Source organism: Serinus canaria, chromosome 14, assembly GCF_022539315.1.
Source record: "Serinus canaria isolate serCan28SL12 chromosome 14, serCan2020, whole genome shotgun sequence".
NCBI classification, from domain to species: Eukaryota; Metazoa; Chordata; class Aves; order Passeriformes; family Fringillidae; genus Serinus; species Serinus canaria.
Genome location: NC_066328.1, coordinates 15,479,518 through 15,504,847, shown reverse-complemented (window position 1 = coordinate 15,504,847; position 25,330 = coordinate 15,479,518). Strand labels below are relative to the sequence as shown.

Sequence of the window (25,330 nt, the reverse complement as noted above, 5' to 3'; positions counted from 1 at the left end):
AGCTGCTCTGCCAGGGCAGTTTGCATCTCAACATCCTTCAGACACGTTTGGTAACTCACACATGCCTCGGGAGTCATTTCACTGCACCCCCAGGAGTGGGGGGCTCCCACGGCACCTTCCTGCACCTCCAGCTGCTGGCACGGCACAGAGAGCCCCAAACCCCTCCCTGGGGCAGGACTGTGCCCCCCAGGTGGGCACAGGCTGCACCACCCACCCCAGCACCCTCCCAGGGAGGGACAAGCCCTGCCCAGCCCCAGGCCTGGCACTGCAGAGCCCGGGAAGGGCACGGAGCCAGCTCCAGCCCCTCTGAGCTGGACTCACAGCCCTGCCCCGAGCCAGGGAGGGAAGGGCTGCTCAGCCACGGGGCTGAAGGCACAGCAGCCTGGCAGGAGGAGCAGAGGGCTCGGTGGGGCTGGGCAGGCAGCAGAAGGTGCTGGGAGGGAGCAAGGCAGAGACATCTTCATCCCACGGGAGCTGTCAGCGGCAGCAGGTGCCCTGCTCCGGGGCAGATGGCACAGCACGAGAGCTGGAGAAGTTAATTAGCAGGACAACAGAAAGCAGCAAGTTGCAGGAAGGTTGGGAGGATTTGCCAGGGCAGCCCAGAAGGAAAGGAGCTGTGAGCAGGGATCAGAAGGAAAGGAGCTGTGAGCAGGGATCAGAAGGAAAGGAGCTGTGAGCAGAAAGGAGCTGTGAGCAGGGATCCAGAAGGAAAGGAGCTGTGAGCAGAGATCAGAAGGAAAGGAGCTGTGAGCAGGATCAGAAGGAAGAACAGGAGCTGTGAGCAAGGATCAGAAGGAAGAACAGGAGCTGTGAGCAGGGATCAGAGTCCTGTGCTCAGGGCCAGCACTGGGGTGAGAGGGGGCCTGGGGCACACCATGGAGCCCTGTCCATGGAGAAATCCTTCCTGGAATCCTTCCTGAGGCCCTCTCCCCAAGCCTCCAACGGAGACAATTTACACACAAAATTGAAATGTAGCTACACTGGCCCGTTACCTTCCCAGAGCAACTCTGATATCTATTAACACCTCCTGATTAGATGACCTTTAACAGGATCATGCAAAGAAGGTCATTTTAATGATTATTTTCTCTACAATTTAAATAATTATGCACTCTGCTAATAGCTCCAGCTATAATTAGGTTTGCCAACTGGAATACATTACGCAGGCTGACTCTGGGTCCTGGAGCCCTCGCTGTGGGTCAGTCCCACTCAGGGAGGGGGCTTTGGGCTCTCAGCCCCTCCTCAGCAGCTCTCCCTTCAGGAGAGCCCCCGGGCACACGGGACAGCAGTGAGGAGCCCTGCCTGCAGAGCTGTGCAGCACAAACACAGTCTGCAGCACCAGTGGTTCCAGCTACAGCTTCGTTCCCTGCTGCAAGAAGCAATTAATCTTTCATTTTTTCCTGCTTGGAGACACTATCATGTGTAATTAGTCCTCTCTCCCAGATGGAAGCTCCTGCTCGGCAGCCTTGCCAAGGTTAAACACACAGCCACACTCCCACTCTCCTCGAGGAGGTTCAAACACAGCCAGATCAAACAGAGCCAGCCCAAAGTGGGAGCCCTCAGCAGAGGCAGGGGCTCTGACATTCCCCTGCTCTCCAGGGCTTCTGCTCTGCTCCCCAGGCGTGCAGCACCAGCTGCCCAGGTTCTCTGTGCACACACCACCTCCAGCCTCCCTGAGCCTCCAGGGCAGAGCTCCAGTGATCAGAATAACCCAGCTGTCAAACTGGCACTTTCAGGCAGACCACAAGCACTGCACAGGTACAAAATGCTGTTCTCCTCAATTCTCCAGCACCATGAAGACACAGAGATCAAAGAGCAAAGTTAGAAGATATTTTTAACACATTTTTCGTCCTTGGCTCCAGGTCTAGGCCCCAGGGAAGAGCAGCTCTGGGCTCCCAGCAAAGCCCCAGCCCAGGCTGCAGCATCCCTGCCTTGCTCCCCTCCCTCTGCAGCTCAGCAGAACCACTGGCCCGCTATGAGGTTTGACACCTGCAATAAAATAAACTCCTTTCTGTGGGGCTCACTGGAGATTTGCCAAAAGCCACCCCTGTGAGCAGCCCAGCCTGAAGGCACCACATCTGCCACCAGGGCAGGTGGCCCTGGGTCCTCACCGTGGCTAGCAGCAGCCAGGGAGCAGAGGGCAGCCCAGCTTTCATCATTCCCAGCAGAGCCCCTGGGCCTGGCTCAGGGCTCAGGCCAGCAAGGCATTTCTGGGTGCTGAAGCAGCTCTTCCCCTCCTGATTCAAAGCTCCTTCAGGATTATATGATTATATAATTACAAATAGGACAAATTAGAGATATAATTATGCTGCTGGAAGACTGACAGTGCAGGAGGAAGGAAGCTTGCCCTGCTGCATCCCCCAGTGACACCCCTGTGGCAGAGGGGCAGGGACAGACCCAAGGGGCTCTGGCAGCCTTTGCTGAAGAGAAAAAAAAGGACAAAAAAAAAAAAAAGACAATAAAAGGGCCATTTTCTCCCTGCCTTAGTCCCAAGAACTGCATTCCATCTTTGTTTTCAGAAGTTATGCATTGAAAGATTAACAAGGAGTGCTGGACTGTTACCTGTCTGCTGTTACCTGTCTGCTGCCCCAGGGACAGCAGTGAGTGACAGGGAATGTGACCCAGGGCCTTTACAGCAGCCCTGCTATGGAGTGGGCTCTGTTCAGGTCGTGACAATTTCATTCAGACCCTTCCCTGCCCTGGCAGAGGGTGCCCAGGGTCACCCAGAGCTGCTGCAGGGACCAGCTGGGACCTGCCTGGCCTGACTGTCCCTGTGTGCCACTGCTGGGGCAGGGCTGGGGCCAGGGGAGACAGAATGTGCAGTCCAGCCTCAGAGGGCACAGGAGAGGTGCCCTGGCAGTGCCCAGGTGCCCCAGCAGTGCCCTGGCCACACGGTGTCACAGCAAAGGGCCAAAGGGCTCTGAGACCTCCGGCAGCCCTCCATGGAGAGTGGCACCCGTGGGGATATCTGCCACACGCCCACATGCCACAGAGGGACACCTGCAGTGCCCGGGTGGCCAGCTGGACCCTCAGGGAGGCTCACCCCAGCACCACCCCCTTGTCTCCTTGTGCCCTCTCAGCCCTCCTTGCCCCAGCAGTGGCAGCAGGGAGTGGAACTGCTGGAGCAGAGGCTGAGATAGGAAAGGGAGCACCTCAAGGCCTTCACTTTCCTCTCTGCAGCCCCGTGCCCCCAGGTGACCTGTTCTGGCCAGGGCACCGGGACAGAGGCTGTGCCCACAGCCACAGAGCCCTGCTCTGGCACAGGCCCTGGCAGTGCCATGCAGAGGGAGCAGGGATGCTCTGGTACCCCAGCCCAGCCTCACCCCCTGGCTCAGGGCAGGCACCAGCTCCTGCCCACGCCTCCACCAGCACTCCCTGCTCGTCCTTGGCACAGGAAGCCCTCAGGGGCTCCTGTCCCGTGGGCGGGTGACAGCAGTGCCACCTTGCCACCCCCTCCTGGGCTGGTGGCCTGCTGGAGGAAGGGCCGTGGGTGCCACAGCTGCCCCCGGGGAGGCTGCACAGACAGCGGGGCTAGGGAGGGAACAGACACCAGAGCAAAGCTCACCAGCTGCTGCTGCCCCCCAGAGCCTCAGCCCCCAGGCCTCTCCTCTCTCCCTGCCAGGGCACAGCCCCACTTTGGGACACGAGGCGTGTTTAGCCTCCACCTTCCGCAGCCTGCTACGCCGCCTGCTCCCACCACTTCTATTTTTAAGGGTGAGAGCTGTGGTGCTCTGTCGTTTCCCCAATTCGAGCTCCTCTCTCCCAGCAGTTCCCCAAATTAGCCAGTTTCCACGGAAAAACCCAGAACCTGCCAGACAGACCCGAGTGGTGCTGGCAGAGCCAGGCTCCCCAGCTCCGCTGCCCCCAAGCCAGGGGAAAGAAATCCTCAGGGAAATAAGGCTGGGACTCAGCTAGCAAGGGCTGGGGGGGTTCCTGGCACAAGGCATAGAAGGACATAGGGGCAAGGCTGCAGGCTCAGCCCCAAAGGGAAATCTCTGTCTCCTCATGTTCCCTCTGCTCTGCTGGGCACAAGTTCCTGGATGGTTTGAGTGTTTTAGGTATCCCAGAGACCCCTGAGAGTCCCCACAACTACAGAATCCCAGTTCCTGAAGGATTTAAAAGCCACGTGGATGTGGCATGGGGGGAGGTGGGGCAGTGGTGGCCTTGGAAGTGCTGGGTAATGGTTGGACTTGATGGCTCTTAGAGGCTTTTCCAACCTACACCATCCCATAAACTGAGAAACAGCAACTCTGGGGTGCCCTCAGCCTGGGGAGCTGGAGGAGCACCTCCTGCAGGTGCTGCCAGCCCAGGGAGTGGAGGAGGATCTCCTGCAGGTGCTGTCAGCCCAGGGAGAGGAGGAGCACCTCCTGCAGGTGCTGTCAGCCCAGGGAGTGGAGGAGGATCTCCTGCAGGTGCTGTCAGCCCAGGGAGAGGAGCAGCACCTCCTGCAGGTGCTGTCAGCCCAGGGAGAGGAGCAGCACCTCCTGCAGGTGCTGTCAGCCCAGGGAGGGGAGCAGCACCTCCTGCAGGTGCTGTCAGCCCAGGGAGAGGAGGAGCACCTCCTGCAGGTGCTGTCAGCCTGGGGAGCTGGAGGAGCACCTCCTGCAGGTGCGGTCAGCCCAGGGAGAGGAGGAGGATCTCCTGCAGGTGCTGTCAGCCCAAAGAGAGGAGGAGGATCTCCTGCAGGTGCTGTCAGCTCAATGAGCCCCAGCACAGGACTTGTACTTACATCCGAGGCAGGGCCCTTGTCAGCACCGGGACAGGAGAAGGTGACGAATTCATGGCACCTCTTGTGCACCACGAAGCAGCAAACTGCAAGGAGAACACAGGGACAGGGTCAGGGCATGGCACCAGGACAGCCAAGAGGCAGCACAACAAACCACAGGCACATGGATTTCTGAGCAGTGCCAGGAGGGTTCTTTAGCAAAGCCCTGGCAGGTTTTTAAACCTTATGGACCATCCCCAGCCAGAGCAGGCCTTCTGGTAAAACTCAGCAGAACAAAGTGTAGGGTGAACGTCAGAGGAGGGCTGGGAGCAATCCTGTTCTCTGAGCTCATTGTCACTCGTGGCACACGCTCTGAGGTCACTGCTGGGAATAAAAAGAGGGAGAATCTGGCGCTGGCGGCATCTGAGCTGAAAAGTGCATGTGGCCAAAAATGGAAGATTGTACCGAAGGGAACAGGTGGGCAATCTTCCTCCCACAGCTCTGCTTTTCTCCAGCATCTCCCCAGCCTCCGTTTGCCAGACCAGAAGACGCGCACGTCTTCCTCCCCTCACACACGTCAATGCCAGCCCTGCCCTTCTGGGAGAGGGAAACCAATCCCCACTGCCACTGCCCAGGCTCCAAGAGAAGAATCCAGAGCTAAACCCCCATCCCCATAACCACCCAACCCTTTCAGCACGTGCCTGCCTGAAGCAGTGTTTCTGCACTTTGTGCAGCCAAAGCTCTGTATTTCAAGGCTGATTTTTCCCCCAAATGCCAAATAAGCACCTCACCTTCGGTGACAGACCCTAAAGAATAATTTGTCACTGTAGGTAACTTCAGCTGATGGCCCAGACCCTCCTTACAGGTCTCAGCCCCTCTGACCCTGCAGCTGGAGGTGGCAGCACTGCTGGGGCTCCCCAGGCTGGGGAGCAGAGGCAGCAGCTTGCAGGCATGTCACCTCTGTCACCTCCTGGCTGCCAGGGCTGGCCTGGCCACCTGCACTCTGCATCCGGCGCCAGGGATGCCCAGCCCCAGGGATGCCCAGCTCTGAGCACCCTGCCATGCCTGTCCCACAGGTGAGACCTCAGCTCCAGGGCCCAAAGGGAGCCCAGGGAAGCAGCCCTGGTTTGTTCTGAGGGGAGCCCGGGCATCACACTCTGCTCTGCCCCAGGGCTCCCCCATCCACCACATCCTTTCCCAGAGCTGTAGTCACACTGAATAAAAGCCTCTGCAAGATGAGGAGCAGGCACTGAGGTTTGGGGACAGAGCACAGGACCCAAACTGAGCTGGGCAACAACAGAGCAGGTTCCAGTTGCAGCAATATGGGATTTTTTCCTAAGGAACAAGGAAAAGGCAAGTGACATCAGCCATGAACCTCACAATCCCCTCTTTGTGCCCTGCCACATCCAGCTGTAAACTCATTTTGCTTTTCACATTTTCCATTGTGAACAAAAACAAACCCAGAAGGGTTTAGAGGCAGAACAGCTGCCAAGAGCTCTCTCCTCGCAGGACCTCTCACTCACTTTTCTGAGTCAAACAAACAAACATTTTCTTGAAAGCATTGCTCACCATTTCTGTCATTTGTATATGGAGACAGAAGCATCTGGGAAGCAGGAAGGAAGAAATTAGAGCTCTATTAGCAGGGATTTCTCCTGAAGTGTGTGTACAAACTCCGAGAGCTCCGTGACACCCCGAGCACAGGCAATGCTGCCAGGGGCTGGGCTCTGCCAGGAGCTTCCCAGTGCAGCTGGGACCATCCCAGCTCTGCAGGGCAAACCAGAGGGCCACCAGGCTGAACTGCCATGGAATGGTTTGGGTGGGAAGGGACCTTAAAGGCCATCCTGGCAGTGTCCCAGGCCAGGCTGGACAGGGCTTGGAGCAGCCTGGGGCAGTGGGAGGTGTCCCTGCCATGGCAGGGGTGGCACTGGGTGGGCTTTGAGGGCCCTTCCCACCCAAGCCATTCCAGGATTCTGTGATTCTAACCTGTGCAAGGATAACCCACTGGAAGATGGGCAGGCAGAACAGCTCCCTGCAGGTGCAGGGCAAAGCAGCAGTGGGGCTCTGCAGCCTCTGCCTCCGAGGGAGCTGCACAGGCTCCACTGGAACCCTGCCCAGTGCTCAGGTGAGTGCTCCATCCATGCACGAGGGAAGCAGGGCCAACAGGGTGAGCCAGGAGCAGGATCTCAGGGCCGTGATCCTGTCCCGGCTCCCATGACTGCCCCGTGGATGTGAGGAGGCTGCAGAGATCTCCCCACTGCCGTGCCCTCCTGCTGCCAGCAGCAGTTTCAGCCCATGTCTTTGTCAGTTTAGAAACCCCAGCACGAGCAGCAGCTTTCCCAGGTTGCTAATTAGACAGTTAATTTGTAAATCTTATTATTTGGGTAATAAAGTTATCAAATCCCACTGGTTGGCTACAAACATCCCAAGCCATTTGTACACAACAAGAATGAAAGATTAACCTTTCCCATTCCTTACTGCACAATGCAGGAGGGTTTCCTGGCCCTAAACTCTCCTTCAGGGCCAGCTCCACTGCAGGGCTCTGGGAAGACATGTCCTGGGAGAAGGGAAGGACACAAACCCTGTGGAAAGGCAAGAGGCAGAACCCTGAGCCCAGCAACTCCCCCCAGCCTTAGGAGATTTGCTGGGATGCACATTTTTCACAGCAGCCCCAGCACAGTGTCTCAGATCTGAAAAGAGTTGCACCAAAACATCAGGGCAAGATCACACACCTCCATTCCCTGGGACCCTGACACAGGCCTGGGAGGAAAGATCTCCTGGAGGGTTGGGTTTGAGAGCTAAGAAACCACAACAGCAGCAGGGCATTCTCAAACCCTAGGAAACATCTTATTGTGGAGGATGAAAAGAGAGAAAATGCTGGAAAATGCTAACACAGTATTGCTTAAATATACATATATATAGATACACACACACACAGAGAAAGGCATCTTGGCTTAAACCACTGCTCACAAACCCTCCAGAAAAACCAGAAAGCAGTTTCCCTGCTGATTCCCTGCTGATTCCCAGAGCTGCCAATCAGAGGAACCACATCAAAACTTGTTCCAGGCGTGTGAAGGGTGCAGAACACACATCTGGCTGCAGCTCCAGCAGGGCAGGGCAGGGCTGGCCCTGGGAAGGGAGCAGCAGGGCTGCCCCAGGTGTCCCCGGGGTGCAGGGGCCAGGCTGCAGGGCTGCAGCTCCGAGCAGCAGCTGCTGCACGCCTTGGAGCCCTGCTGCAGTCTCCCGCAGCAGCAGAAGCTGCAGTGCCAGGAGCAGCCCTCCCAGGCCAGGCTGCACACGCTCCCTGCCCTGTTCCAGCCTGTGAGCAGGCTCGGGAGCGTTCCCTGCTCCCTCTCCCCTGACACTTTGCCCAAGGGTGCCCCTAGATTTGCTCTCAGAATACAAAATCCCTCCTGGGCTGGGGTTTCTGCCCAGGAAAAGCCCTAAACCCCTTTGAGCTTTGACTCCTTAGACAAGCACCAGGCTACCCTGGGAGCCAGCCCAGCCCAGGCATTCCCAGGAATGGGAAAGGCCAGGAAAGGCTCAAGGCAGTGCTTCCCTGGCAAACCCTTGAGGCTGCTGGGCCCCTCCTGAAGAGCACAAACCCGTGGCACCCCTGGCACACGGAGGAGCAGGTGGCAATGCCCTGGTGCCCTGCTGGGACACAGGAGGTGGGGTTGGCCCCATCTCCCTCACGGAATGTCCTCGGCGGCAGGAGGGCACCCAGCCCTGGCAGGCAGCTCCCTGCAGGGGTGAGCCCTGCCCGCAGCCCACGGGAGCCCTGCCTTCCCTCAGCTCCAGTTGGTGCTCTAATTGCATCGCACGAACTCCTTGTCCCCATGTGCTGGAGAAGGGAATCATCAATTTCCCCGAGCCCTTTGCCGAATGAATAATTCAGGGAGGTCACCTCTGGTGGCTCCTGAGCCCAGCCCTTCCCAGAGCACACATCCCCACCGAAGGGAAGCCTTTGCTCCTCTCCTCGGGCCAGGGAGAGCTCTGGAAGCACCGGGAGCAGCCTTGGATACAGCGTGTCAAGTGAGGGAGACAGATGGAGAGTTAACAGAGACAGAAGAAGGTTCAAGCAAGATTCATCTAAAAATCAAAGCCAGGGAGGAGTTCAAGCATCCCCAGGGAGCTGCTGGAGCTGAGCTTTGGCAGATGGCTCCAATATCAGGGAAGCTCAGAGATTATTTCGAGCATATCTCAGTGCGTAGCTGCTCCCCTCCAACCTGTGGATATTCTCATTTGGATAACGTCTCCTCTTCCCAAGGAACAACAGCTTTAGGAAACAGCTTGGAATTCAGATTAGCAAAACTGAAGGAAACAAAATAACACCCCAAAAAAATAGAGAAAAAGACTTTTTAAGGGAGCTTTGTGCTGCTCCACCTACGCTGGGCAAACCCCCGGGGTCAGAGGCACCAGCCCGGCCCCGGTGAGGGACCAAAATGTGCCCCAGGCAGAGCTGCCCACGACTTTCCTTTCCATGCTAAAAAATCACACTCACGACATCAAACAGAGGCAGTGAAGCATGGTAATCATAAAATAAGGGGAAAGAAGGGCTCCAGGAGAGGAAGTCCTGAATTTCTGACAGCGCTTTACAGCTTTTAATCACTTAGAGCACACAGAGAGGGAAGCTGAGCTAAAATTTGTGCTCTTTGGATTTAATCCCCAGCTTTGGTTAAAAGCTTTCTGGGGTTCTTACAGCGCAGCCATCATCAGCTCCTCAGACTTGAGCTGTTTTCCCACTGTCAGCCCCGGGGAGACAGAGCGAAAGCAGCTGTGATCCTCAGGGATTTCTGGGCAGCACCAGGAACAGCTCCAAGGCTGGGGGGGGTGACATGGGGCAGGTCCGGGATCTGGGTGCACGTGGCTGGGGGACAAAGGCAGGGGTGTCACCAGGGGCCCTGGCATGTCACCATCAATGCCAAGCTGCGGCAGAGCTGGGTACAAGTGGCACCTGCAGCTGCTGGGGTAAGCCCTGGCCAGCTCAACTGCTGTGCCCCCAGTGCCCCCACCAGCCCAGCAGCTGGGCAGGAGGGGCAGGGAGGCTGCTGTGCCCTGTGCTTCTCAGAGGGACATCTTTACCACCCCTCTTTTTTCACTGAAAGGGGCTGAGTATTTTGGGCCCAGCCACGTGCTTGTAGAAGGACTTCATGAACAAAACACCCCAGCCGCCTGCAGTTTTCCATGAAATACCAGAATGAATTGACAACATCCTCTGCATGACAATGAACGCGCTGGAGCCAGCGGGATGAGGAGCATCAATCATCCCCGGCAGGGAAGGGGAGTGGGTGGGACGGGACCATGACAGCAGCAGAGCTGGGATGGGGAAGAGATCCTCACTCTGCAGCACTCAGAGCCTCTGCAGGGCCAGGGCCAGGCTGCTGGGCACAGGGGCTGCCCCAGGCAGCAGCACCAGGGCAGCAGCTGGCCCAGGTTTTGTGGCTCTCGCTGGCACATTTGGATGGGGCAGAGGCTGAGCTCCTCCGCCCAGGGCATGGCACAAGTCCAGCTCCTGCTTCCTCTCCAGATTGTTTGGGTCCAAAAAGCTGCCTGGGAGCAGCGGGCAGAGCATCCCAACACCCACAGACACCCTGGGGGAACAGCTCTTCCCCTGGCCTGGGCCTGTCCCCAGACCCTGCCCTGCATGGCCCAGTGCCACCACAAAACAAACCATGGAGAGAGCAGCAGCAGCTCCTGGGGAAGGCTCAGAGGGGCTCTCTGCAGCCTGGGGGTGGCCCCAGGGCACCGCTCACCCACTCCCCAGCCCCTGTGCCCCCAGCACAGGCAGGGCTGAGGGCAGCTCCAGGCACGGTTTCCCTGCAGGCACCTTTGTCCTGCCCAGGGCCAGCTCGGGGCAGGGCAGCTCCAGCTCCCACCCCACAGGAGCCCTGCAGGAGCCAGAGGGGAAGGAGCTTCCCCCAGCCCCTCAGCACAGCCAGCTCACACACTGCAGCACTGTCAGGCGGGTTTTCAAGCTGGAATTTGGTTCTTTCCATGCTCCCAGTCCCTTCTAACTCGTTCCCAAAAGCCGGGGTTCCGAGCCCTGTGATCCGAGGAGGTTGGCACGGTGAGAGGGACGCGCTGGGCTGGAGGGGACAGCCCCACACCTGGGGCAAGCAGGGACACTGGGGACGTGGGAGGAGGAACAGCCCGGGGCTGGCCAAGGTCAGGCAGAGGAGAAGCTCCTGAGATGCAGAACTGATGGACAGACTCGGTTTGTACCTCAGACAAGTGGGGACAGGCATCAAGGGCACCCTGCAGCCCCTGTGAGCCCGGAGCTGACCCCAAGGGCCTGGGCTCTGGCCCCTGGGGACACCCCTGAGGACATCCCTGGTGCCTGCAGCCAGCCCCACTCACCCACACCCACACCCCAGCTTGGGGACCAGCCCCAGCCCACGATGACACCCTCAGCTCCTCAGCAGCCAGAGATGAAAAATAAGCACTCTGTGATTAATCAAAGCCCCGAGGGAGCAGATTAAATGGTCCTGGCAATTAGTTCTGGGTTTCTCAGGAAGGCACTGGAAGCCAGTGGAAAGCTGCTGCAGTCCCTGAGGATGAGCAGCGAGCCCTCCTAAAACCCTGCACCAGTTACACAACTGTGGCGATGTGTTAAATTACAGATGGTCTCAATTAAAAGTGCAGAGATGGAAAGGAGGCTCGGAAAAAAAAAAAAAAAACCAACTCCACATGAGAAGAAAGAGAAGATCATTAAAAACTTGGCAGCCTACTTTGACTCTGGTGACCTGGTAATTTAATATTGTAATTGAAACTGCAGGTCAGACTCTTGAGAGGAGGGGGAAATATGGGAAGGTATCCCGTCAGGATCAGTGCTGCCCAGAGGAGAGGTCAGGCATTAGGAGAGGGCAGTCCCAGCACAGATAACCCCCAGCAGCCCAGCTGGGCTGCCACAGCTCCCAGCCCCAGCAGATGCCTGCTTTGAAGCCATTCCTTTTTGTCACAGCGTATTAATCCTGTTCCAGGCAGATAAAAACCCAGTCCCCAAAGAGCTAATAATGCAACTCAGTTAAAGCTGGATTTTGTAGCTTATCTCCAAGACAGAGAGGGGAACTTTGCTCCCATCTCCTTCCTTGCATCCCCCCCATCCCCCTAATTTAGGCTATTCTGAGCACTGTCTTAGCTCCAAAAGCAGAGCCCAAGTGGCGCTGCCCAGGAGCGCTGCCTGACTCCAAACAGGCCAGGAGGTGCAGGGACATCAGGCTGCTGAAGTCTTTCAGCACTGAAAGGGCCCCAGATCCAGATGTGCCTGCAGCTGGTGCCCACCCAGCTGTCCCAGCCCTGCTGGCACTGGTGCCACTGGCCAGAGCCAGGGTGAACAACCCCAGAGGCGGCTCCAGCCTGGGCACAGGGACACCCTGCATGGTGAGGGGTCAGGGAGCCCTTCCAGAGGGATCTGCCAGGGCCCTCACCTCCCCTCCAGAGGTGTGACCAGTGAGCCACGAACTGGGGTCCAACACCAGCCCCCAAATGCAGCAATTTCAGCTCTTTACACAAAACCCCATCAGGAGCAGAGAATGAACCCAGAGTTACTGCACAGCAAGGGCTGGGAGGCATTTATACACTGCCACAGAGCACGGGCTGTAATCCTGCTCCCCTCTGCATGTCTAAAAAAAAACCACGACACTGCATGGTCCTTCTGCTTTCCAGGAAGTGCAGAAAACAGAAATAATCATGAATTCAACAGAAACATATTTCTTTGTGGCCGATACGAAGAGTAATGACTTCCCTGCTGCTGCCTCAGGCTTATTTTCAGCTGGCAGCATCTTAGGAGGGTTTGTTCTCCACACACCAAACAAGGTTTGAAGGTTTTTGAACACCCAGGAACGTGAACAGCTCGATGTAACTACAAGTGAAAGCATCAATTAGCCAGGGCCCTGCTAAGGTGGAGCTGCCTTCAGAGGGTTTTTGTTTGGTGCTGCAGTTGTGCTGCTGTGCACAGCCCTGCCTTCCCAACTCCAAGCACCGACTGTGTCCCCTCAGCACAGCACAGGAACCCCTCCCCTGGCATGAACTTGGGCTTCCAAAGATCCCTCCCAGTCCAAACGTGTCCTGGCAGCGCTGTGGGCACAGGCACAAGCAGCTCCTGCCATAGCACACCTCCTGTGCACCCAGCAAACCACCAGACCATCTCAGGATGGTTCTCTGGCCCTCTCTGGCCTCTCTGTGCTGCTGTTGGATGTGTTATTGCAGGACACTCTGGGGTAGGAGACACCGTGGCTGAGGCCCCCTGGGAACCCTGGAGCAGCAAGTCGTGTTCTCTGCCAGAGGGTCCTGAGCTGCAGCCCGATATGGGACAGGCTGGGGAGGGGACAGGCCGGGGGGGAACAGGCGGGGGGACAGGCCGGGGGGGAACAGGCCGGGAGGGGACAGGCCGGGGAGGGACAGGCGGGGGGGGACAGGCCGGGGAGGGGAAGGGGAGAGGGACGCGGGGAGGGGACAGGCCGGGGGGGAACGGCCGGGGAGGGGACAGGCCGGGGGGGGAACAGGCCGGGGGGGACAGGCCGGGGAGGGAACAGGCGGGGGGAGAACAGGCCGGGGGGGGGGACAGGCCGGGGGGGAACAGGCCGGGGGAGGAGACAGGCCGGGGGGGGGGACAGGCCGGGAGGACAGGCCGGAGGGGAACAGGCCGGGAGGGGACAGGCCGGAGGGGACAGGCCGGAGGACAGGCCGGGAGGACAGGCCGGGGAGGGAACAGGCCGGGGGGGGAACAGGCTGGGGAGAACAGGCCGGGGAGGGGACAGGCCGGGGGGGAACAGGCCGGGGGGGAACAGGCCGGGGAGGGGACAGGCCGGGGAGGACAGGCCGGGGAGGGGACAGGCGGGGGAGGGGACAGGCCTGGGGGGAACAGGCCGGGGGGAGAACAGGCCGGGGGGAGAACAGGCCGGGGGGAGAACAGGCGGGGAGGGGACAGGCCGGGGAGGAACAGGCCGGGGGGAGAACAGGCCGGGGGGAACAGGCCGGGGAGGGGACAGGCCGGGGGGGGGCAGGCCAGCAGCCCTGGCACCGTTTTCAGGAAAAATTTGCTGTTTCAGAAACACTTTGCCTGTGCCAGGTGCTCTGCCAACCCCTTCACCCAGGCCTGACCTCCAGCACTTGTGCCAAAGTGTCAGGGGAAGGAACCAGGGGAGTGACCCCAGGTATTACCAGGGACCCCCAAGACCCCCTTCCCAGCCAGCTGCTCATCCCTCAGGTGAAATCATCCCAGGAGCTCCACACTGAAAATCCTGCACATGCTCGCCTAACTCCCGCAGAAATGGGAAAGGAGACCATCCCTGCCTTGCTGAAGCTGCAGCCTCTCCCCACTGCTCCCTCCTTTCCCTCCCGCAGCCCCAGGCCCAGTTTGTGCTGCGAGGAACCTCCCACGGGATTTGTCCTGGACAGGGATCCCTGGAGTTCTGCCTCCCACCAGAGACAGGGAGAGGCTGGCGAGGAGAGCAGGCAGAAACAGCACAGGAAAATCTCAATGGGCTGGAAAACTTCCAGGCCAAGGAAAAAACCAATTGTCAAGAACAGGCCTTTTAGCATGAGAACAAACAGCAGAGCTGGGAGAAAGGGCAGGGATGCAGGGATGGATGGGGGTGGAGGGAGGGATGGGGGATGGACAGAGGGATGGATGGATGTCCGCAGAGAACCATCCATCAGTGACAGCCAGGCTGAGCTCAGGGCAGCAGGAGCTCTCAGGGGGACACACCAGCCCACGGCAGCCCCCAGACAAGTCTCACCACCCCAGGACACTGCTCTGCCCAGTCCTGGCGTGCATCAGGCACAGACAGAGCTGGGCACAGAGCTGCAATCCCCCCCCAGTTTTGTTCCAGCAACAACCCAGCCCCTCCCTGCAGTCAGACCTCCCCAAAATACAGCTCTGCACAGGGTCTGGGTGATGGAGCACTCCAGTCATGGCTGGGGCATCCACAACCTGCCTTCCAGCTGCTCTCATGGCTGGGGCATCCACAACCTGCCTTCCAGCTGCTCTCAGCCCTTCTCAGCCCTAAACTCGGGAGGGAGGGAGGGAGGGAGGGAGCTGCCAAGATAAGAAACGCTGCCACTTCCTGCGCAGGAAGCAGCAGCTGCAGGGAGGGAGGGCTGCAGCAGGGCACAGCCCAGTCCAGCACGGCACAGCCCAGTCCAGCCCAACACGGCACAGCCCAGCACGGCACAGCCCAGTCCAGCCCAGCACGGCACAGCCCAGCCCAGCCCAACACGGCACAGCCCAGCACGGCACAGCCCAGTCCAGCCCAACAAGCCTTGGGCCACCCAGAGGATGCTCAGTCCCGGCTCCTGCTGCGGGTTTGGCTTTCCCTGGTTTGGCTGGTGCTCATCCTCCTGGTGAGGCAGACCTTGGCCAAACCAAGCCCTGGCACGGGGCTCACCCCGACTGCCAGCCCAGCCTGGCTGCACCTGGGGGGCTTTGGCACCTGGCAGGGCACGGAGAAGGGAGGGAGGAGGGAGGCAGGGTGCTCGCTGCTCTCCTGGGCCCCAGCCAGGGGCAGAATGCTCACTTCCCTGAGAGGTTTGCCAGCAGCAGCAGGAGCAGCAGAACCCTCGGCCCTGCCCCTGGGCCAGAGGGAGGGGAGGGCATCTCTCGGCTCTGCTCGGCTCTCCTGCCTGGAGAACTGGCCCTTGTCCCCTGCCAGGCTGCAGCGGGTGCTGCTGCACAGCAACATCTCTGCTCCAAGACACTCAAAGGGCTGCAGCTGGCACCGTGCTCGTGTACTTGGCACTGTGCTCAATGCTCCACGATAAGATATTAAAGTAACATTTCCAACGTGCAGATTTACTGTGTCTGCTCCCCCCTGCTCCAGCCAGAGCTGTTCAGAGCAGGGTTTTATTGATGCTGCCAGACAGGCAGCACAGAGCTGGAGGAGTCACCTTGCCATGGGAGGAGTGGGCAGCTCTGTCCCAGGGATCTGTCTGTCCCTGTCCCCAGCTGTCCCCAGGGAAGCTCTGGGATGCAGCGGCGCGTGGGACGAGCTCAGGAACCTGCCAAGGTGATGGCCATGGAGAGCTGGGACACAGGAGCACCAGCCCTCGGCCAAGGTCAGCAGGGAAGGTGAAATCAGACACTGCCTGCAGGATCACATTAAGGGAAGGGTTTTAAAGCCCATTGCTGGGGAGGAGGAAATCAAACCTGCTCCACGTTTTACCTTCTTTTAGAAGAAATTATGATTTAGATGAATTCGGTTGTAACAGAGTGGCTGAAGCCTTTGCCTTCTGCTGTCCTAAAAAACTCCATCAGCCCAGGGACTGAGTTTGCTGTTTGTGGGGAACAGTCCTGTGCAATTACACACCCCTGGGCTCAATGAGAACGTTATCTGGGCTGGCAGCTCGAGGGGGAGGAAGGCAGGGGAGAGGACAGGAGCTGGTTTATTTTCATGGAGCTCTGCAAAGGGCTTTCCTGGCTCACTGTGCCCGTCCACGTCCCTGCTGGCCAGTGGGACTTTATTAATGCTTACGACGTGCCCTACTTCTTACTGCAGCTCTGTCCCGCTGAAAGAACCCATTTGCATTTTTAATGACATTTGGATAAGCAATTTAGCAGGTCCCCAGCTTGCCAGGCTCCAGAACCCTCACCCAAAGCACAGGGACCACGGCCCCAGAGCTCCTGCCAGCCCTGGTGTCCCCCAGAGCAGCCCTGGTGCCAAGAGGGGACATTCCATCCCAATCCTGCGCTGGCACAGCACCCACCCCGCCCCAGCCATCGTGCCCAGAGGCAGCTTTACATCCAGGCTGTTTTAACAAAGCCATGAAGGGGAGAGCTCCATACATAAGAGACGAAGTGGGACAATAAAAATCTGTGAGCTCACCCAAAATGTCTCCCAGCTGTTCGGCAGCACTTGAGAGGAACAAAACAGGGCAGATTTCAGAAATACTGAGCTGTGTGTGCCCAGCCATGTCTGCAGCTCTCACTGGCTCTTCCCGTGTGCCCTGTGCTGGGCAGAGAGGAGCCTCTGTGCTGAGCCTGAGGAGCTGCCAGCACAGCCAGGATGAGAAGGAGCAGAAGCTCCTGGGAACCCCTCAAAGCTGCAGCTCCATCTCTCACACGCCAGCAGCCCCCAGCTGTGTGCCCAGCTTTTCCATGCCCCCAGTTTGGTTTTTGGAATAAACCCTGATCTTCAGCAGAAGGGACCCTTGACCCATGACCCACTACAGAGCCAGCACCTCAGCAGGCAGGAAAACCAGCTGCAGCAACTGCATCCAGAATCCCACCCCGGCTCCCAGCCACCTTCCCACCCGGAGTTTCCCCTTCCTTTTGGGGGGGATCCCGGCGCAGCACCCCCACAGCAGCACTGCACTCACCCTGGTGCCCGGCAGCAGCTGCAGAGCGCAGGGAGCGCTGCGGGCTGGCCCCAGCCCTGCCCTGCCCTGCAGCTCCTGCAGGGCCCTGCCGGAGGAACGGCGTTTTCCTGGCAGGATAAAGGCTGCCTGCAGCTGCACAAGGAGACACGCAGCACCCCAAAGGGTAATTGCTTTTCCCCAGCACCCCAGCTCCTCAGGGGGATGCTCCTCCTCCACGCTGCCTTCAGAGCTGCCCCAAAGCCTCTCTAAAGTCCTTGCCGAGGCAAACTCCTGTCTGTCGGGAGGGTCTGGGGTGAGAAAACCCCTAGGAGAGGTGCCTGTTCAAGCAGATCTGATGTCAGCCCGGTCGACAGCCCCGTCCCTCGCACCCATCCCCAGTGCCCACCCCAGGGTCCCCCAGCTGCTGCCTCCTGCCCTTCCCTGGCAGCGACATCCCAGTGCCAGCCTCAGCCTGGATTGGCAGCTGCTCGGGGGCGGCTTTCCATCTCCGAGCGCACGGCACCCGCTCCTCGGCACATGATCCAGTAATAAATATTTGGAAAGATCTGTTATTTTTACATAAACAGTCACAACACATCGCCGAGCTGGGGAGAGAGCCGGCTCCTGGCTGCCGAGCGCTGCTCCGACCCTGCTGTCCCCGCTGTCCCCTCCGGCCCGCCCGGCCCCGCCAGGGAGCTCCGGGGGCTGCGGGACTCGCTCCTCCCGGCCCGCGGAGCCCTTGGGGCCTCGCTCGCCATCTCCTCAGCCCCCTGAAGCCCCACCTAAGTTTTGCAGGAGCGCAGCTCCATCAGCTCTCCCAGCTCCCTTTCCATAAAATCACAGAACGGCTGAGGCTGGAGGGGATTTCTGGCGGTCACCTTGTCCCAGCCCTCTGCTCACCCGGGGCCACCTGCCCAGACCATGCCCAGCTGGTTTTTGAGTATCTCCAAGCAGGGAGACTCCGCACCCTGCCTGGGCAGCCGGTTCCAGCCCTCCCCTTGCCGCGGGGCTGCTGCAGAGGAAAACCTCGGGCTCATCCTCCCTTCCCCCTGCAGCTCCCGGTGCTGCCATCCCCAGCACCACCAGCCTGGCAAAGCTGCCAAAGGCTCCTGAGCCCCCACGCAGCTCCGAGCTGGAATCAGCTGGGTCTCTCTGGAAATCACTGCCTGCACCACAGACAGCTTATCCCGAGAATTCTGGGGGCTGGAGCTGAAGGAGAGGAAGCAGGTTCAGCCCGGGACTCCAACTCGCTTGCCAGCCCCCCCGAGGGAAGCTCCTCTCTGCCCTTCGGCCTCTGAAACCTCTAACACCCACCAAAAGGTCCCTCCCCAAAAACTCATGTTTTGCACCCTGCCAGGATGCTAATTCACAGCAAACTGCTCCTCAAATAAACTCCATCCACATGCTGCATCTCCTCCTGGATGCACCTTCTCCCGCCTCTCATCATCCTTCCTCCTTCGGAAGCTCCAGGACCTTCCTCCCCTCCCATCCTCACCTGCACTGCTGCTGCCCCGTGTGGCACCCACCTGCGTCAGCTCCCTGCCAGCCGGGGGCCATTCATAACAATTACCTGCTCATTCTCTTTCATTACCGCCTTATTTGGGATGGCAAAGGCTGACCCCAGCATATTCAGCTCGTTAATGGAATTACAGCTCCTACCGGGCGGGGAGCGAGCGAGAGCTGCAGCCCCGGATGCTGGAGCTGTCCTGTCCCTGTCCCCTCTCCAGGAGCTGTCCTGTCCCCTCTCCAGGAGCTGCTGGAGCTGCCCTGTCCCTGTCCCCTCTCCAGGAGCTGTCCTGTCCCCTCTCCAGGAGTTGCCCTGTCCCCTCTCCAGGAGCTGCTGGAGCTGCCCTGTCTCTGTCCCCTCTGCAGGAGCTGTCCTGTCCGCTCTCCAGGAGCTGCAGGGACAAGGACCCCAGGGCTCCCAGCCTTTGCCTTGGCTCAGGAGCAGCTCTTGCCACAGTGCCCAGCTCACTCTGGGCTCTCACCCTGCCCTGCAAGCCCTGCTGTGCCAGGATCCCTCCCAGAGCATCCCTGGGGGTCCCCAGCACTCAGGCTGCAGCTGGGGAGAGCTGCAGGCTCACCCCACACCCAGGAATGCCCAGAGGGGTCAGGGGGTGACCAGGCAGGGCTGGGCTGCAGCCCCAGCCCTTTTCTCTCTGGGGTGAGTGTTTGCAGAGCCACAGCCCCTCCTCCCTGCCAGCCCCAGCTCCTGGGGCACAAGGGCAACATTCCCATCTCCCTTCAGGGCAGCTCTTTGTTAGGAGCTCTAACTCTACACAAACCTTTTTGCTGCTCTTTTCAGCGCTGCAGTTTCCCAGAGAGCAGGGGTGAGGGCTGGGGAAGGGCTGGAGCTGCAGCCCCAGCACAGCCCTGGTTCCATCCCCACCCCAGCAAGCCACTGCCATGGGGGTTCAGAAAGCAGGAAGGGGTTTCCATAAGCAAGAGAGGGTGAGCAAGCTGCCGGGAGCAGGCACAACTTCTCGTGGTGCTGTTCTGATTCTGCAGTGCCCGTTCACCAGGGCAGAGTTCACCAAGATGAATTTCAGCTGGGCGAGTGTGGCTGCAGAACAATTCCTCTGGAGCTGCCTGCTCCACGTCCAGGGTTTGGCCTACAGAAGATCCCATCACTCCTCCAGCAGGCTGCTGACATCCCCTCCATGAGGAAGGAATGTTCTTTCTGGAGGGTGTTTGTTAGAAAAACCAAATGTAAAGAAATACCAAGAGCGCTGAGCATCTCCTCCATCCTGCCAATTACAGGCTGGTTAAGGCCTCCCCTTCTGTACCTGCCACTGGTGCACCTGACAAAGACAGCAGCCTCTGCACTGGCAATTTTATAGAAAAATATCCCAAATATAAATTGATGCAATATTAGGAGGCAAAATATTCTCTATGGCAACCTGAAAGGTCTTAATTATCCCCGCAGGTGGCAGAACGAGCAGCCCCACACACGGGGAGCTGGCAAAGTGGGCTTTGAGTGGGTATTGAGGGGAAAATCTCATTCAACCCCCTGAGAGTTCAGGCAGCTCCTTCAGCAGGGAAAGATCCTTGAACTCCCTGCACCACCCCAAAAACTATTGTATTTGTGACTTCAGATCCATCTGAGTGCCTTAACTAGCAGGGAGAGGGAATCAAATGAGGTTTCCAACTCCAGAACGCCCGTTCCCATGGCAACAGCAGCCCTGTGCTGGCTGGGAACGCCGTGGGATGGGGATGGGGATGGCAGAGCCTGCCCCAGCCCCAGCCTGGGGCACGTGGGGTGCACAGAAATCACCAAATCACAGAATGCTTGGATTGGGAGAGACCTCAAAGCCCACCCAGTGCCACCCCTGCCATGGCAGGGACACCTCCCACTGTGCCAGGTGCTCCAAGCCCTCATGTCCAGCCTGGCGTGGGGAAAACCTCAGGCCAGGGATCCAGGGGCAGCCACAGCTGCTCTGGGCACCCCCACAGGGAAGGATTCCTTCCCAATATCTACCCTAAGTCTCCCCTCTCAGTCTGAAGCTGCTCCCCTTGCTCCATCACTATCTGTGTGTGTAGAAGTCTCCCAGATAAAGCCCATCCTGGGAATCCCAGTGCCCAGCCAGCTGGTTATTAAAGATGTGATCTGATGGCTCAGAACAGAAGGGCCAGTGGCAGCTGCAGGGAGGAGAAGGTGTTTAACCACCACTGAAACAGAAATTGCCTCCAGGGAAAAAGCCTCCAGGTGGGCACACTCGAATTGGGAGTTACTGCTGTAGGAATATTTCCTTTGGAAATGATCAACTCTCCAGTGAATTCCTGACCAGCTGGTAAGACAGTGCTTAGACATCATTATTTCTACAAATACAACAACCAGAAAAAAAAACCAAAAAACACCAACAATCAATGTTCAGCAGAATCAGCCTGAAGTCAACTTCCAGGAGAAATTTGCTGAGTAATTCTGGAACAGGAAAAACTCCTTTTCAGTCCTTCCCTGTGAGGGTGCTGAGGCCCTGGCACAGGTGCCCAGAGCAGCTGTGGCTGCCCCTGGATCCCTGGCAGTGCCCCAGGCCAGGCTGGGCAGGGCTGGGAGCCCTGGGGCAGTGGAAGGTGTCCCTGCCATGGCAGGGGTGGCACTGGATGTTCTTTAAGGTCCCCTCCAACCCAACCCAAGCCACGCCATGAGCTGGCAGCTTTCCTCCCCCCAGCACTCCTGCTCCCTGCAAACACTTTCCACGCAATCGTGGATGGAATCTCATTCTTTCCTTGAGAAAGATCCAAAGTTTTTGTCATTGGGCACATGTGACTGCAGAGAGACAGGAACAGAGCTCAGCTGAGCTCTGCCGTGGCACCTGGGAGAGCAACACCTCAGCACCCACCTTCAGCTGGCACAGGGCCCTGAGAGCTGCCCGTGAGGAGCAGCCTTAGCACAGCCCAGGCTGCCAGCGAGGAGCAGGGGAGGAGCAGCACAATTCCCAGCTCCAGGCAGGTCTCTGGAAGGCACTGGCCCTCCCTGCAGGGACAGCCATTGGCACAGCCTGCAGAGCAGCTCCCGGGGCAGCTGAGGGCCATCTCTGCCAGCCCAGCAGGGTCTGCCCGGGCTCACACAGTGCAGCTGCCCTGCAGGAACCCCTGAACCCCCATCTCCCCAAAACCCAGGCACCCACCCCACAGCCCGGCCTGGAGCTGCTGCCAAACACAATCCCAGACCACGCCGAGCACACCAGGGGAGCTCCTCCTGCACTCCCCCACGCTTTCCATCAGAAAAAAACCTCCTACAAATTTTATTATCAGCTTCTAGTAACAAGTCTGGAGCAAGGAATTCTTGAGGCAAAGGCTGGGGATGGAGCCCTGCTCCCACAGCTTCCTGCAGGCCCGTGGGAGCCGTCCCAGGAGCTCTCGCCCCCGCTGAGGAGCCTTCAGCACAGCCCTGGCATCCCCAGCACACCGAGAGGCAGGCGGATCATTCTCGGATCATTCTCCCGTCAAGGGGAAGATGGACCGAGTCAAAACAGAGGAGGATTCCTTTGAAAGGGCCCTGTGCAGGGACGGCGCAGCGCTGGGATGACAGAACCGGGCGGCGTCCCCAGGGAGCCCGCTGGAGACAGCTCCCTGCTCACTCCAGCACACGGGTGGGAGAGCAATTAGGAGGAACAGCAGGGAGCTGCTCCCCCTCCAGCCTTCCCACTCACACCCCTGCACGGTGCTGCAGTGCTGGGGGACAGCCCCCCAAAACTCTGCCAGCATGGGCAGAGCCTGCAGCCAGCCCCCCAAAACTGCCAGGGCAGAGCCTGCAGACAGCCCCCCAAAACTGCCAGGGCAGAGCCTGCAGCCAGCCCCCCAAAACTGCCAGGGCAGAGCCTGCAGACAGCCCCCCAAAACTGCCAGGGCAGAGCCTGCAGACAGCCCCCCAAAACTGCCAGGCAGAGCTGAGCAGCCCCCCAAAACTGCCAGGGCAGGCAGAGCCTGCAACCAGCCCCCTAAAACTGCCAGGGCAGGCAGAGCCTGCAGCCAGCCCCCCAAAACTGCCAACATGGGCAGAGCTTGCAGCCAGCCCCCATTGGCAGGACCTGACCTTTGGGCATGGTGAGGTGACAGCCCAAAGCTCCTGAGGGTGCAGGGGGCAGCGTGTGTGTGACCCCAGAGCAGCCAGTGCCCCTGCACACCTCCCTGCAGCCAGGAGCAGCAGGACCCTACCCCAGCAGGACCCTGCCCCAGCAGGACCCTCCCCAGCAGGACACGGGCTCAGGCCCCCCAGGCACGAAACAAGACAAGCTCAGGCTGAGCAGTGAGAACCTGCTGGTGTCAGAAATAGCTCTGGGGAAGTGATACCACAGACAACGCTCCGGGGCACACACGGGGACTTCTGGGGGCACAGCTCCTGGCACTGCCCCGCTGCTGCCCCTTCCTGCTCTCCCACGGGCCAGCACCAGAGCCCCCCGAGCAGCTGTGCTGCAGGAAAACCTGGAGGAGGGTGATGCTGCTGCACCTCCTGCACACCCACGCAGTCCCTGGAGGTGCTGTGGGTGCAGCCTGACCTCAGACTTCCTTGGGCTGCCCCAGACCAAGGCACCAGCACAGCCTGCCCCACAGCCCCACAGTGCCACCACTCCTCGGGGCTGCTGTCCCTCTGCCCCCTCTGGCTCCTCATGAGCCCTGTGAAGTTCCCAGAGGGCTGGGAGTGAGTCAGCACAGCAAGGACTGCCTAAGAATGAAACTAATTAAAACACTCATCCAAGGCCACGTGTTCCCAGAGCCAGGACCCCGGGCAGAGGCAGGGGCACCGGGGGGATGCAGGACACCAGCTCAGGGCCTGGCTCCCACCTCCTGCAGCAGATGGCTCAGGGAATGAGCCCCCATCGCCCAGAGGTCAGGGGCTGCGCTCCTCACCAGGCACAGGGGGCTTTGAGGAGCTTCCCTTCAGCCTGGTGCCTGCAGAGGGGAGCAGCTGAAGGCACAGCAGCCCACCAAGGGAGGCTGGACATGCTGGTGCCTGGAGGCAGCCAGTGACACCAGGGACAGAAACGAGCTGGGCCAGCCAGGCCATGCAGGAGGAGCAGGTCAGGCTCATCCTGTACTCATCCTCCCCTCCTCTTTTCCAGGGGTCACAGTGGGATTTCCTGACCAAGACTAAAACACCCCAAGGTCAAAGAGAGTTCCAAGCCTTCACGTTCCACAGATTCAAAAGCAATGCCTTAACCAGGTCTGAGCAACTCCCAGGGACTGGGCAGGACCTAAACCCTCCCCTGGCACTGCCTGCTGTCGCTGGTGGTATGGAAATGCTGCACCAGGAGATCCTGGGACATCCATTGGCAGGGTGACACCCCCAGGGATGGGCCTGGGAAGCTGCAAGAGGAGAGGGGCTGGTGCCAGGGTTTGTGGGCATCCACGGGCACAGCTGGAACATGGCTTGGCCTTCCTCCAGCAGCAAATACCACAGAGAGAGCTCTCCCCAGGCACACAGAATCCCTGGGGCTGGAAAAGCCTCCGAGCCCTACTCAGACCCCAGAGCCACTGCTCTGGAGCGTGGCAGAGCAGCAGATTTTAACCACTGGCTTACACGGCTAACAAGTGTTTGGTAAAACCCTGTCTGCTGCTGAGAGCGTGTCCTGCATGCAGCTGAGATGGAAAATGAGCTTGAAACCAAATCCAGTGGGTGCAGTGGGCAGGGAGGGCAGCAGGGCCCCTCTGGGGCAGGTCCTGGGTGGGCAGTGATGCCCCCCGAGTGGCAGCCCCACCGTGGTGGGGGAGCAGACAGACTTACAGCAGTTCTGGAGCAGATTCTGGCATTAAAGCACAGAGATGCTGAATGCCTTATCCCTTGCCACCCTCCCAAGCAAGTGAGACAGAGCAGATGCGAGCCCCTCTCGTGGATTTCTGATTTAATATCCGCGTGTAACCAGAGCAGCCTCATGCTAACAAACCCTGACAGGAGATAAGTAACCATCCAGCCACCAGCCCTGCAAGAATCACACCAGACAATTAAACAGCCCTTCCAAAAATAGCCTACCTGACCTGCTACCACTCCTGACTATCAATCCAGCCCTCCCTGCAGAGAAGCTGCTACAGTTGAGTCAAACCTCAAAATACTCCCCCAAAATAGAGCCAAGCCAGTGCCGTGTCTGTAAGCGATCCTCCCCTTCCTCAATTTAGACTGCTCAGAAACCTTCACAGAGAGAAAAATCACTAGGTGTCAGGCAGAGCAGAGGCAGATGCTGATGGCAAACACGGCAGAGTGGGGGAAGGCTGCGAGCCCGGGGTGCAGCCAGCTGGGGTGGCACAGTGACAGGGGACAGCACACCAGCAGCTCCACCTGCTCACCGGGGCTCTGGGGAGAAATTCGGAGTGTGAAACCTCCAAAGGTCCCTGGCTGGTGTTTGCCATGATCTGCAGTGCATGGGACTGCTGTGCAGGGCAGTGGGGCTCTGCCTGCACCCCGTGGGGCTTCCAGGACCCCTCTCTGCCTCCCCCACATCCCCTGGGCTTTGCTGGTTCCAGCCCCTTTCCAGAGCCCTGTCTCACAGCAAGGAGCTGCTGAGGATGAGGAGGGTTCTGTGCCTGGGCTCTCCTGTCCTAGGTGCTGTACCCCACAGTGCCCAGGCTCACCCCAAAGCCAGCACACAGCCACCCCACAGTGCCCAGGCTCACCCCAAAGCCAGCACACAGCCACCCCACAGTGCCCAAGCTCACCCCAAAGCCTGCACACAGCCACCCCACAGTGCCCTGGCTCACCCCAAAGCCTGCACACAGCCACCCCACAGCAGCCTGCCAGCCCATGGGAACAGGAGAAGGCTGAGCCCAAGGAATCGCACAGGGGCTGGGCTGGAAGGGACTGTAAGGACCTGTAAGACCATCCCAGGGACTCCTTCCACT

At 59.2% G+C, this 25,330-nt stretch overlaps 1 protein-coding gene across 2 annotated transcripts in view; it reads right to left on the bottom strand.

Moving 5' to 3' along the window:
- The window catches only part of PRKCB (protein kinase C beta), a 90,844-nt gene that overhangs the window by 49,966 nt on the left and 15,548 nt on the right, over positions 1-25,330 (bottom strand). For both annotated transcript variants that reach the window (XM_050980063.1, XM_050980062.1), the window contains exon 3: positions 4,727-4,809. In XM_050980063.1, coding sequence (XP_050836020.1) covers positions 4,727-4,809 — 83 coding nt within the window. The remainder of the gene's footprint in view (positions 1-4,726; positions 4,810-25,330) is intronic.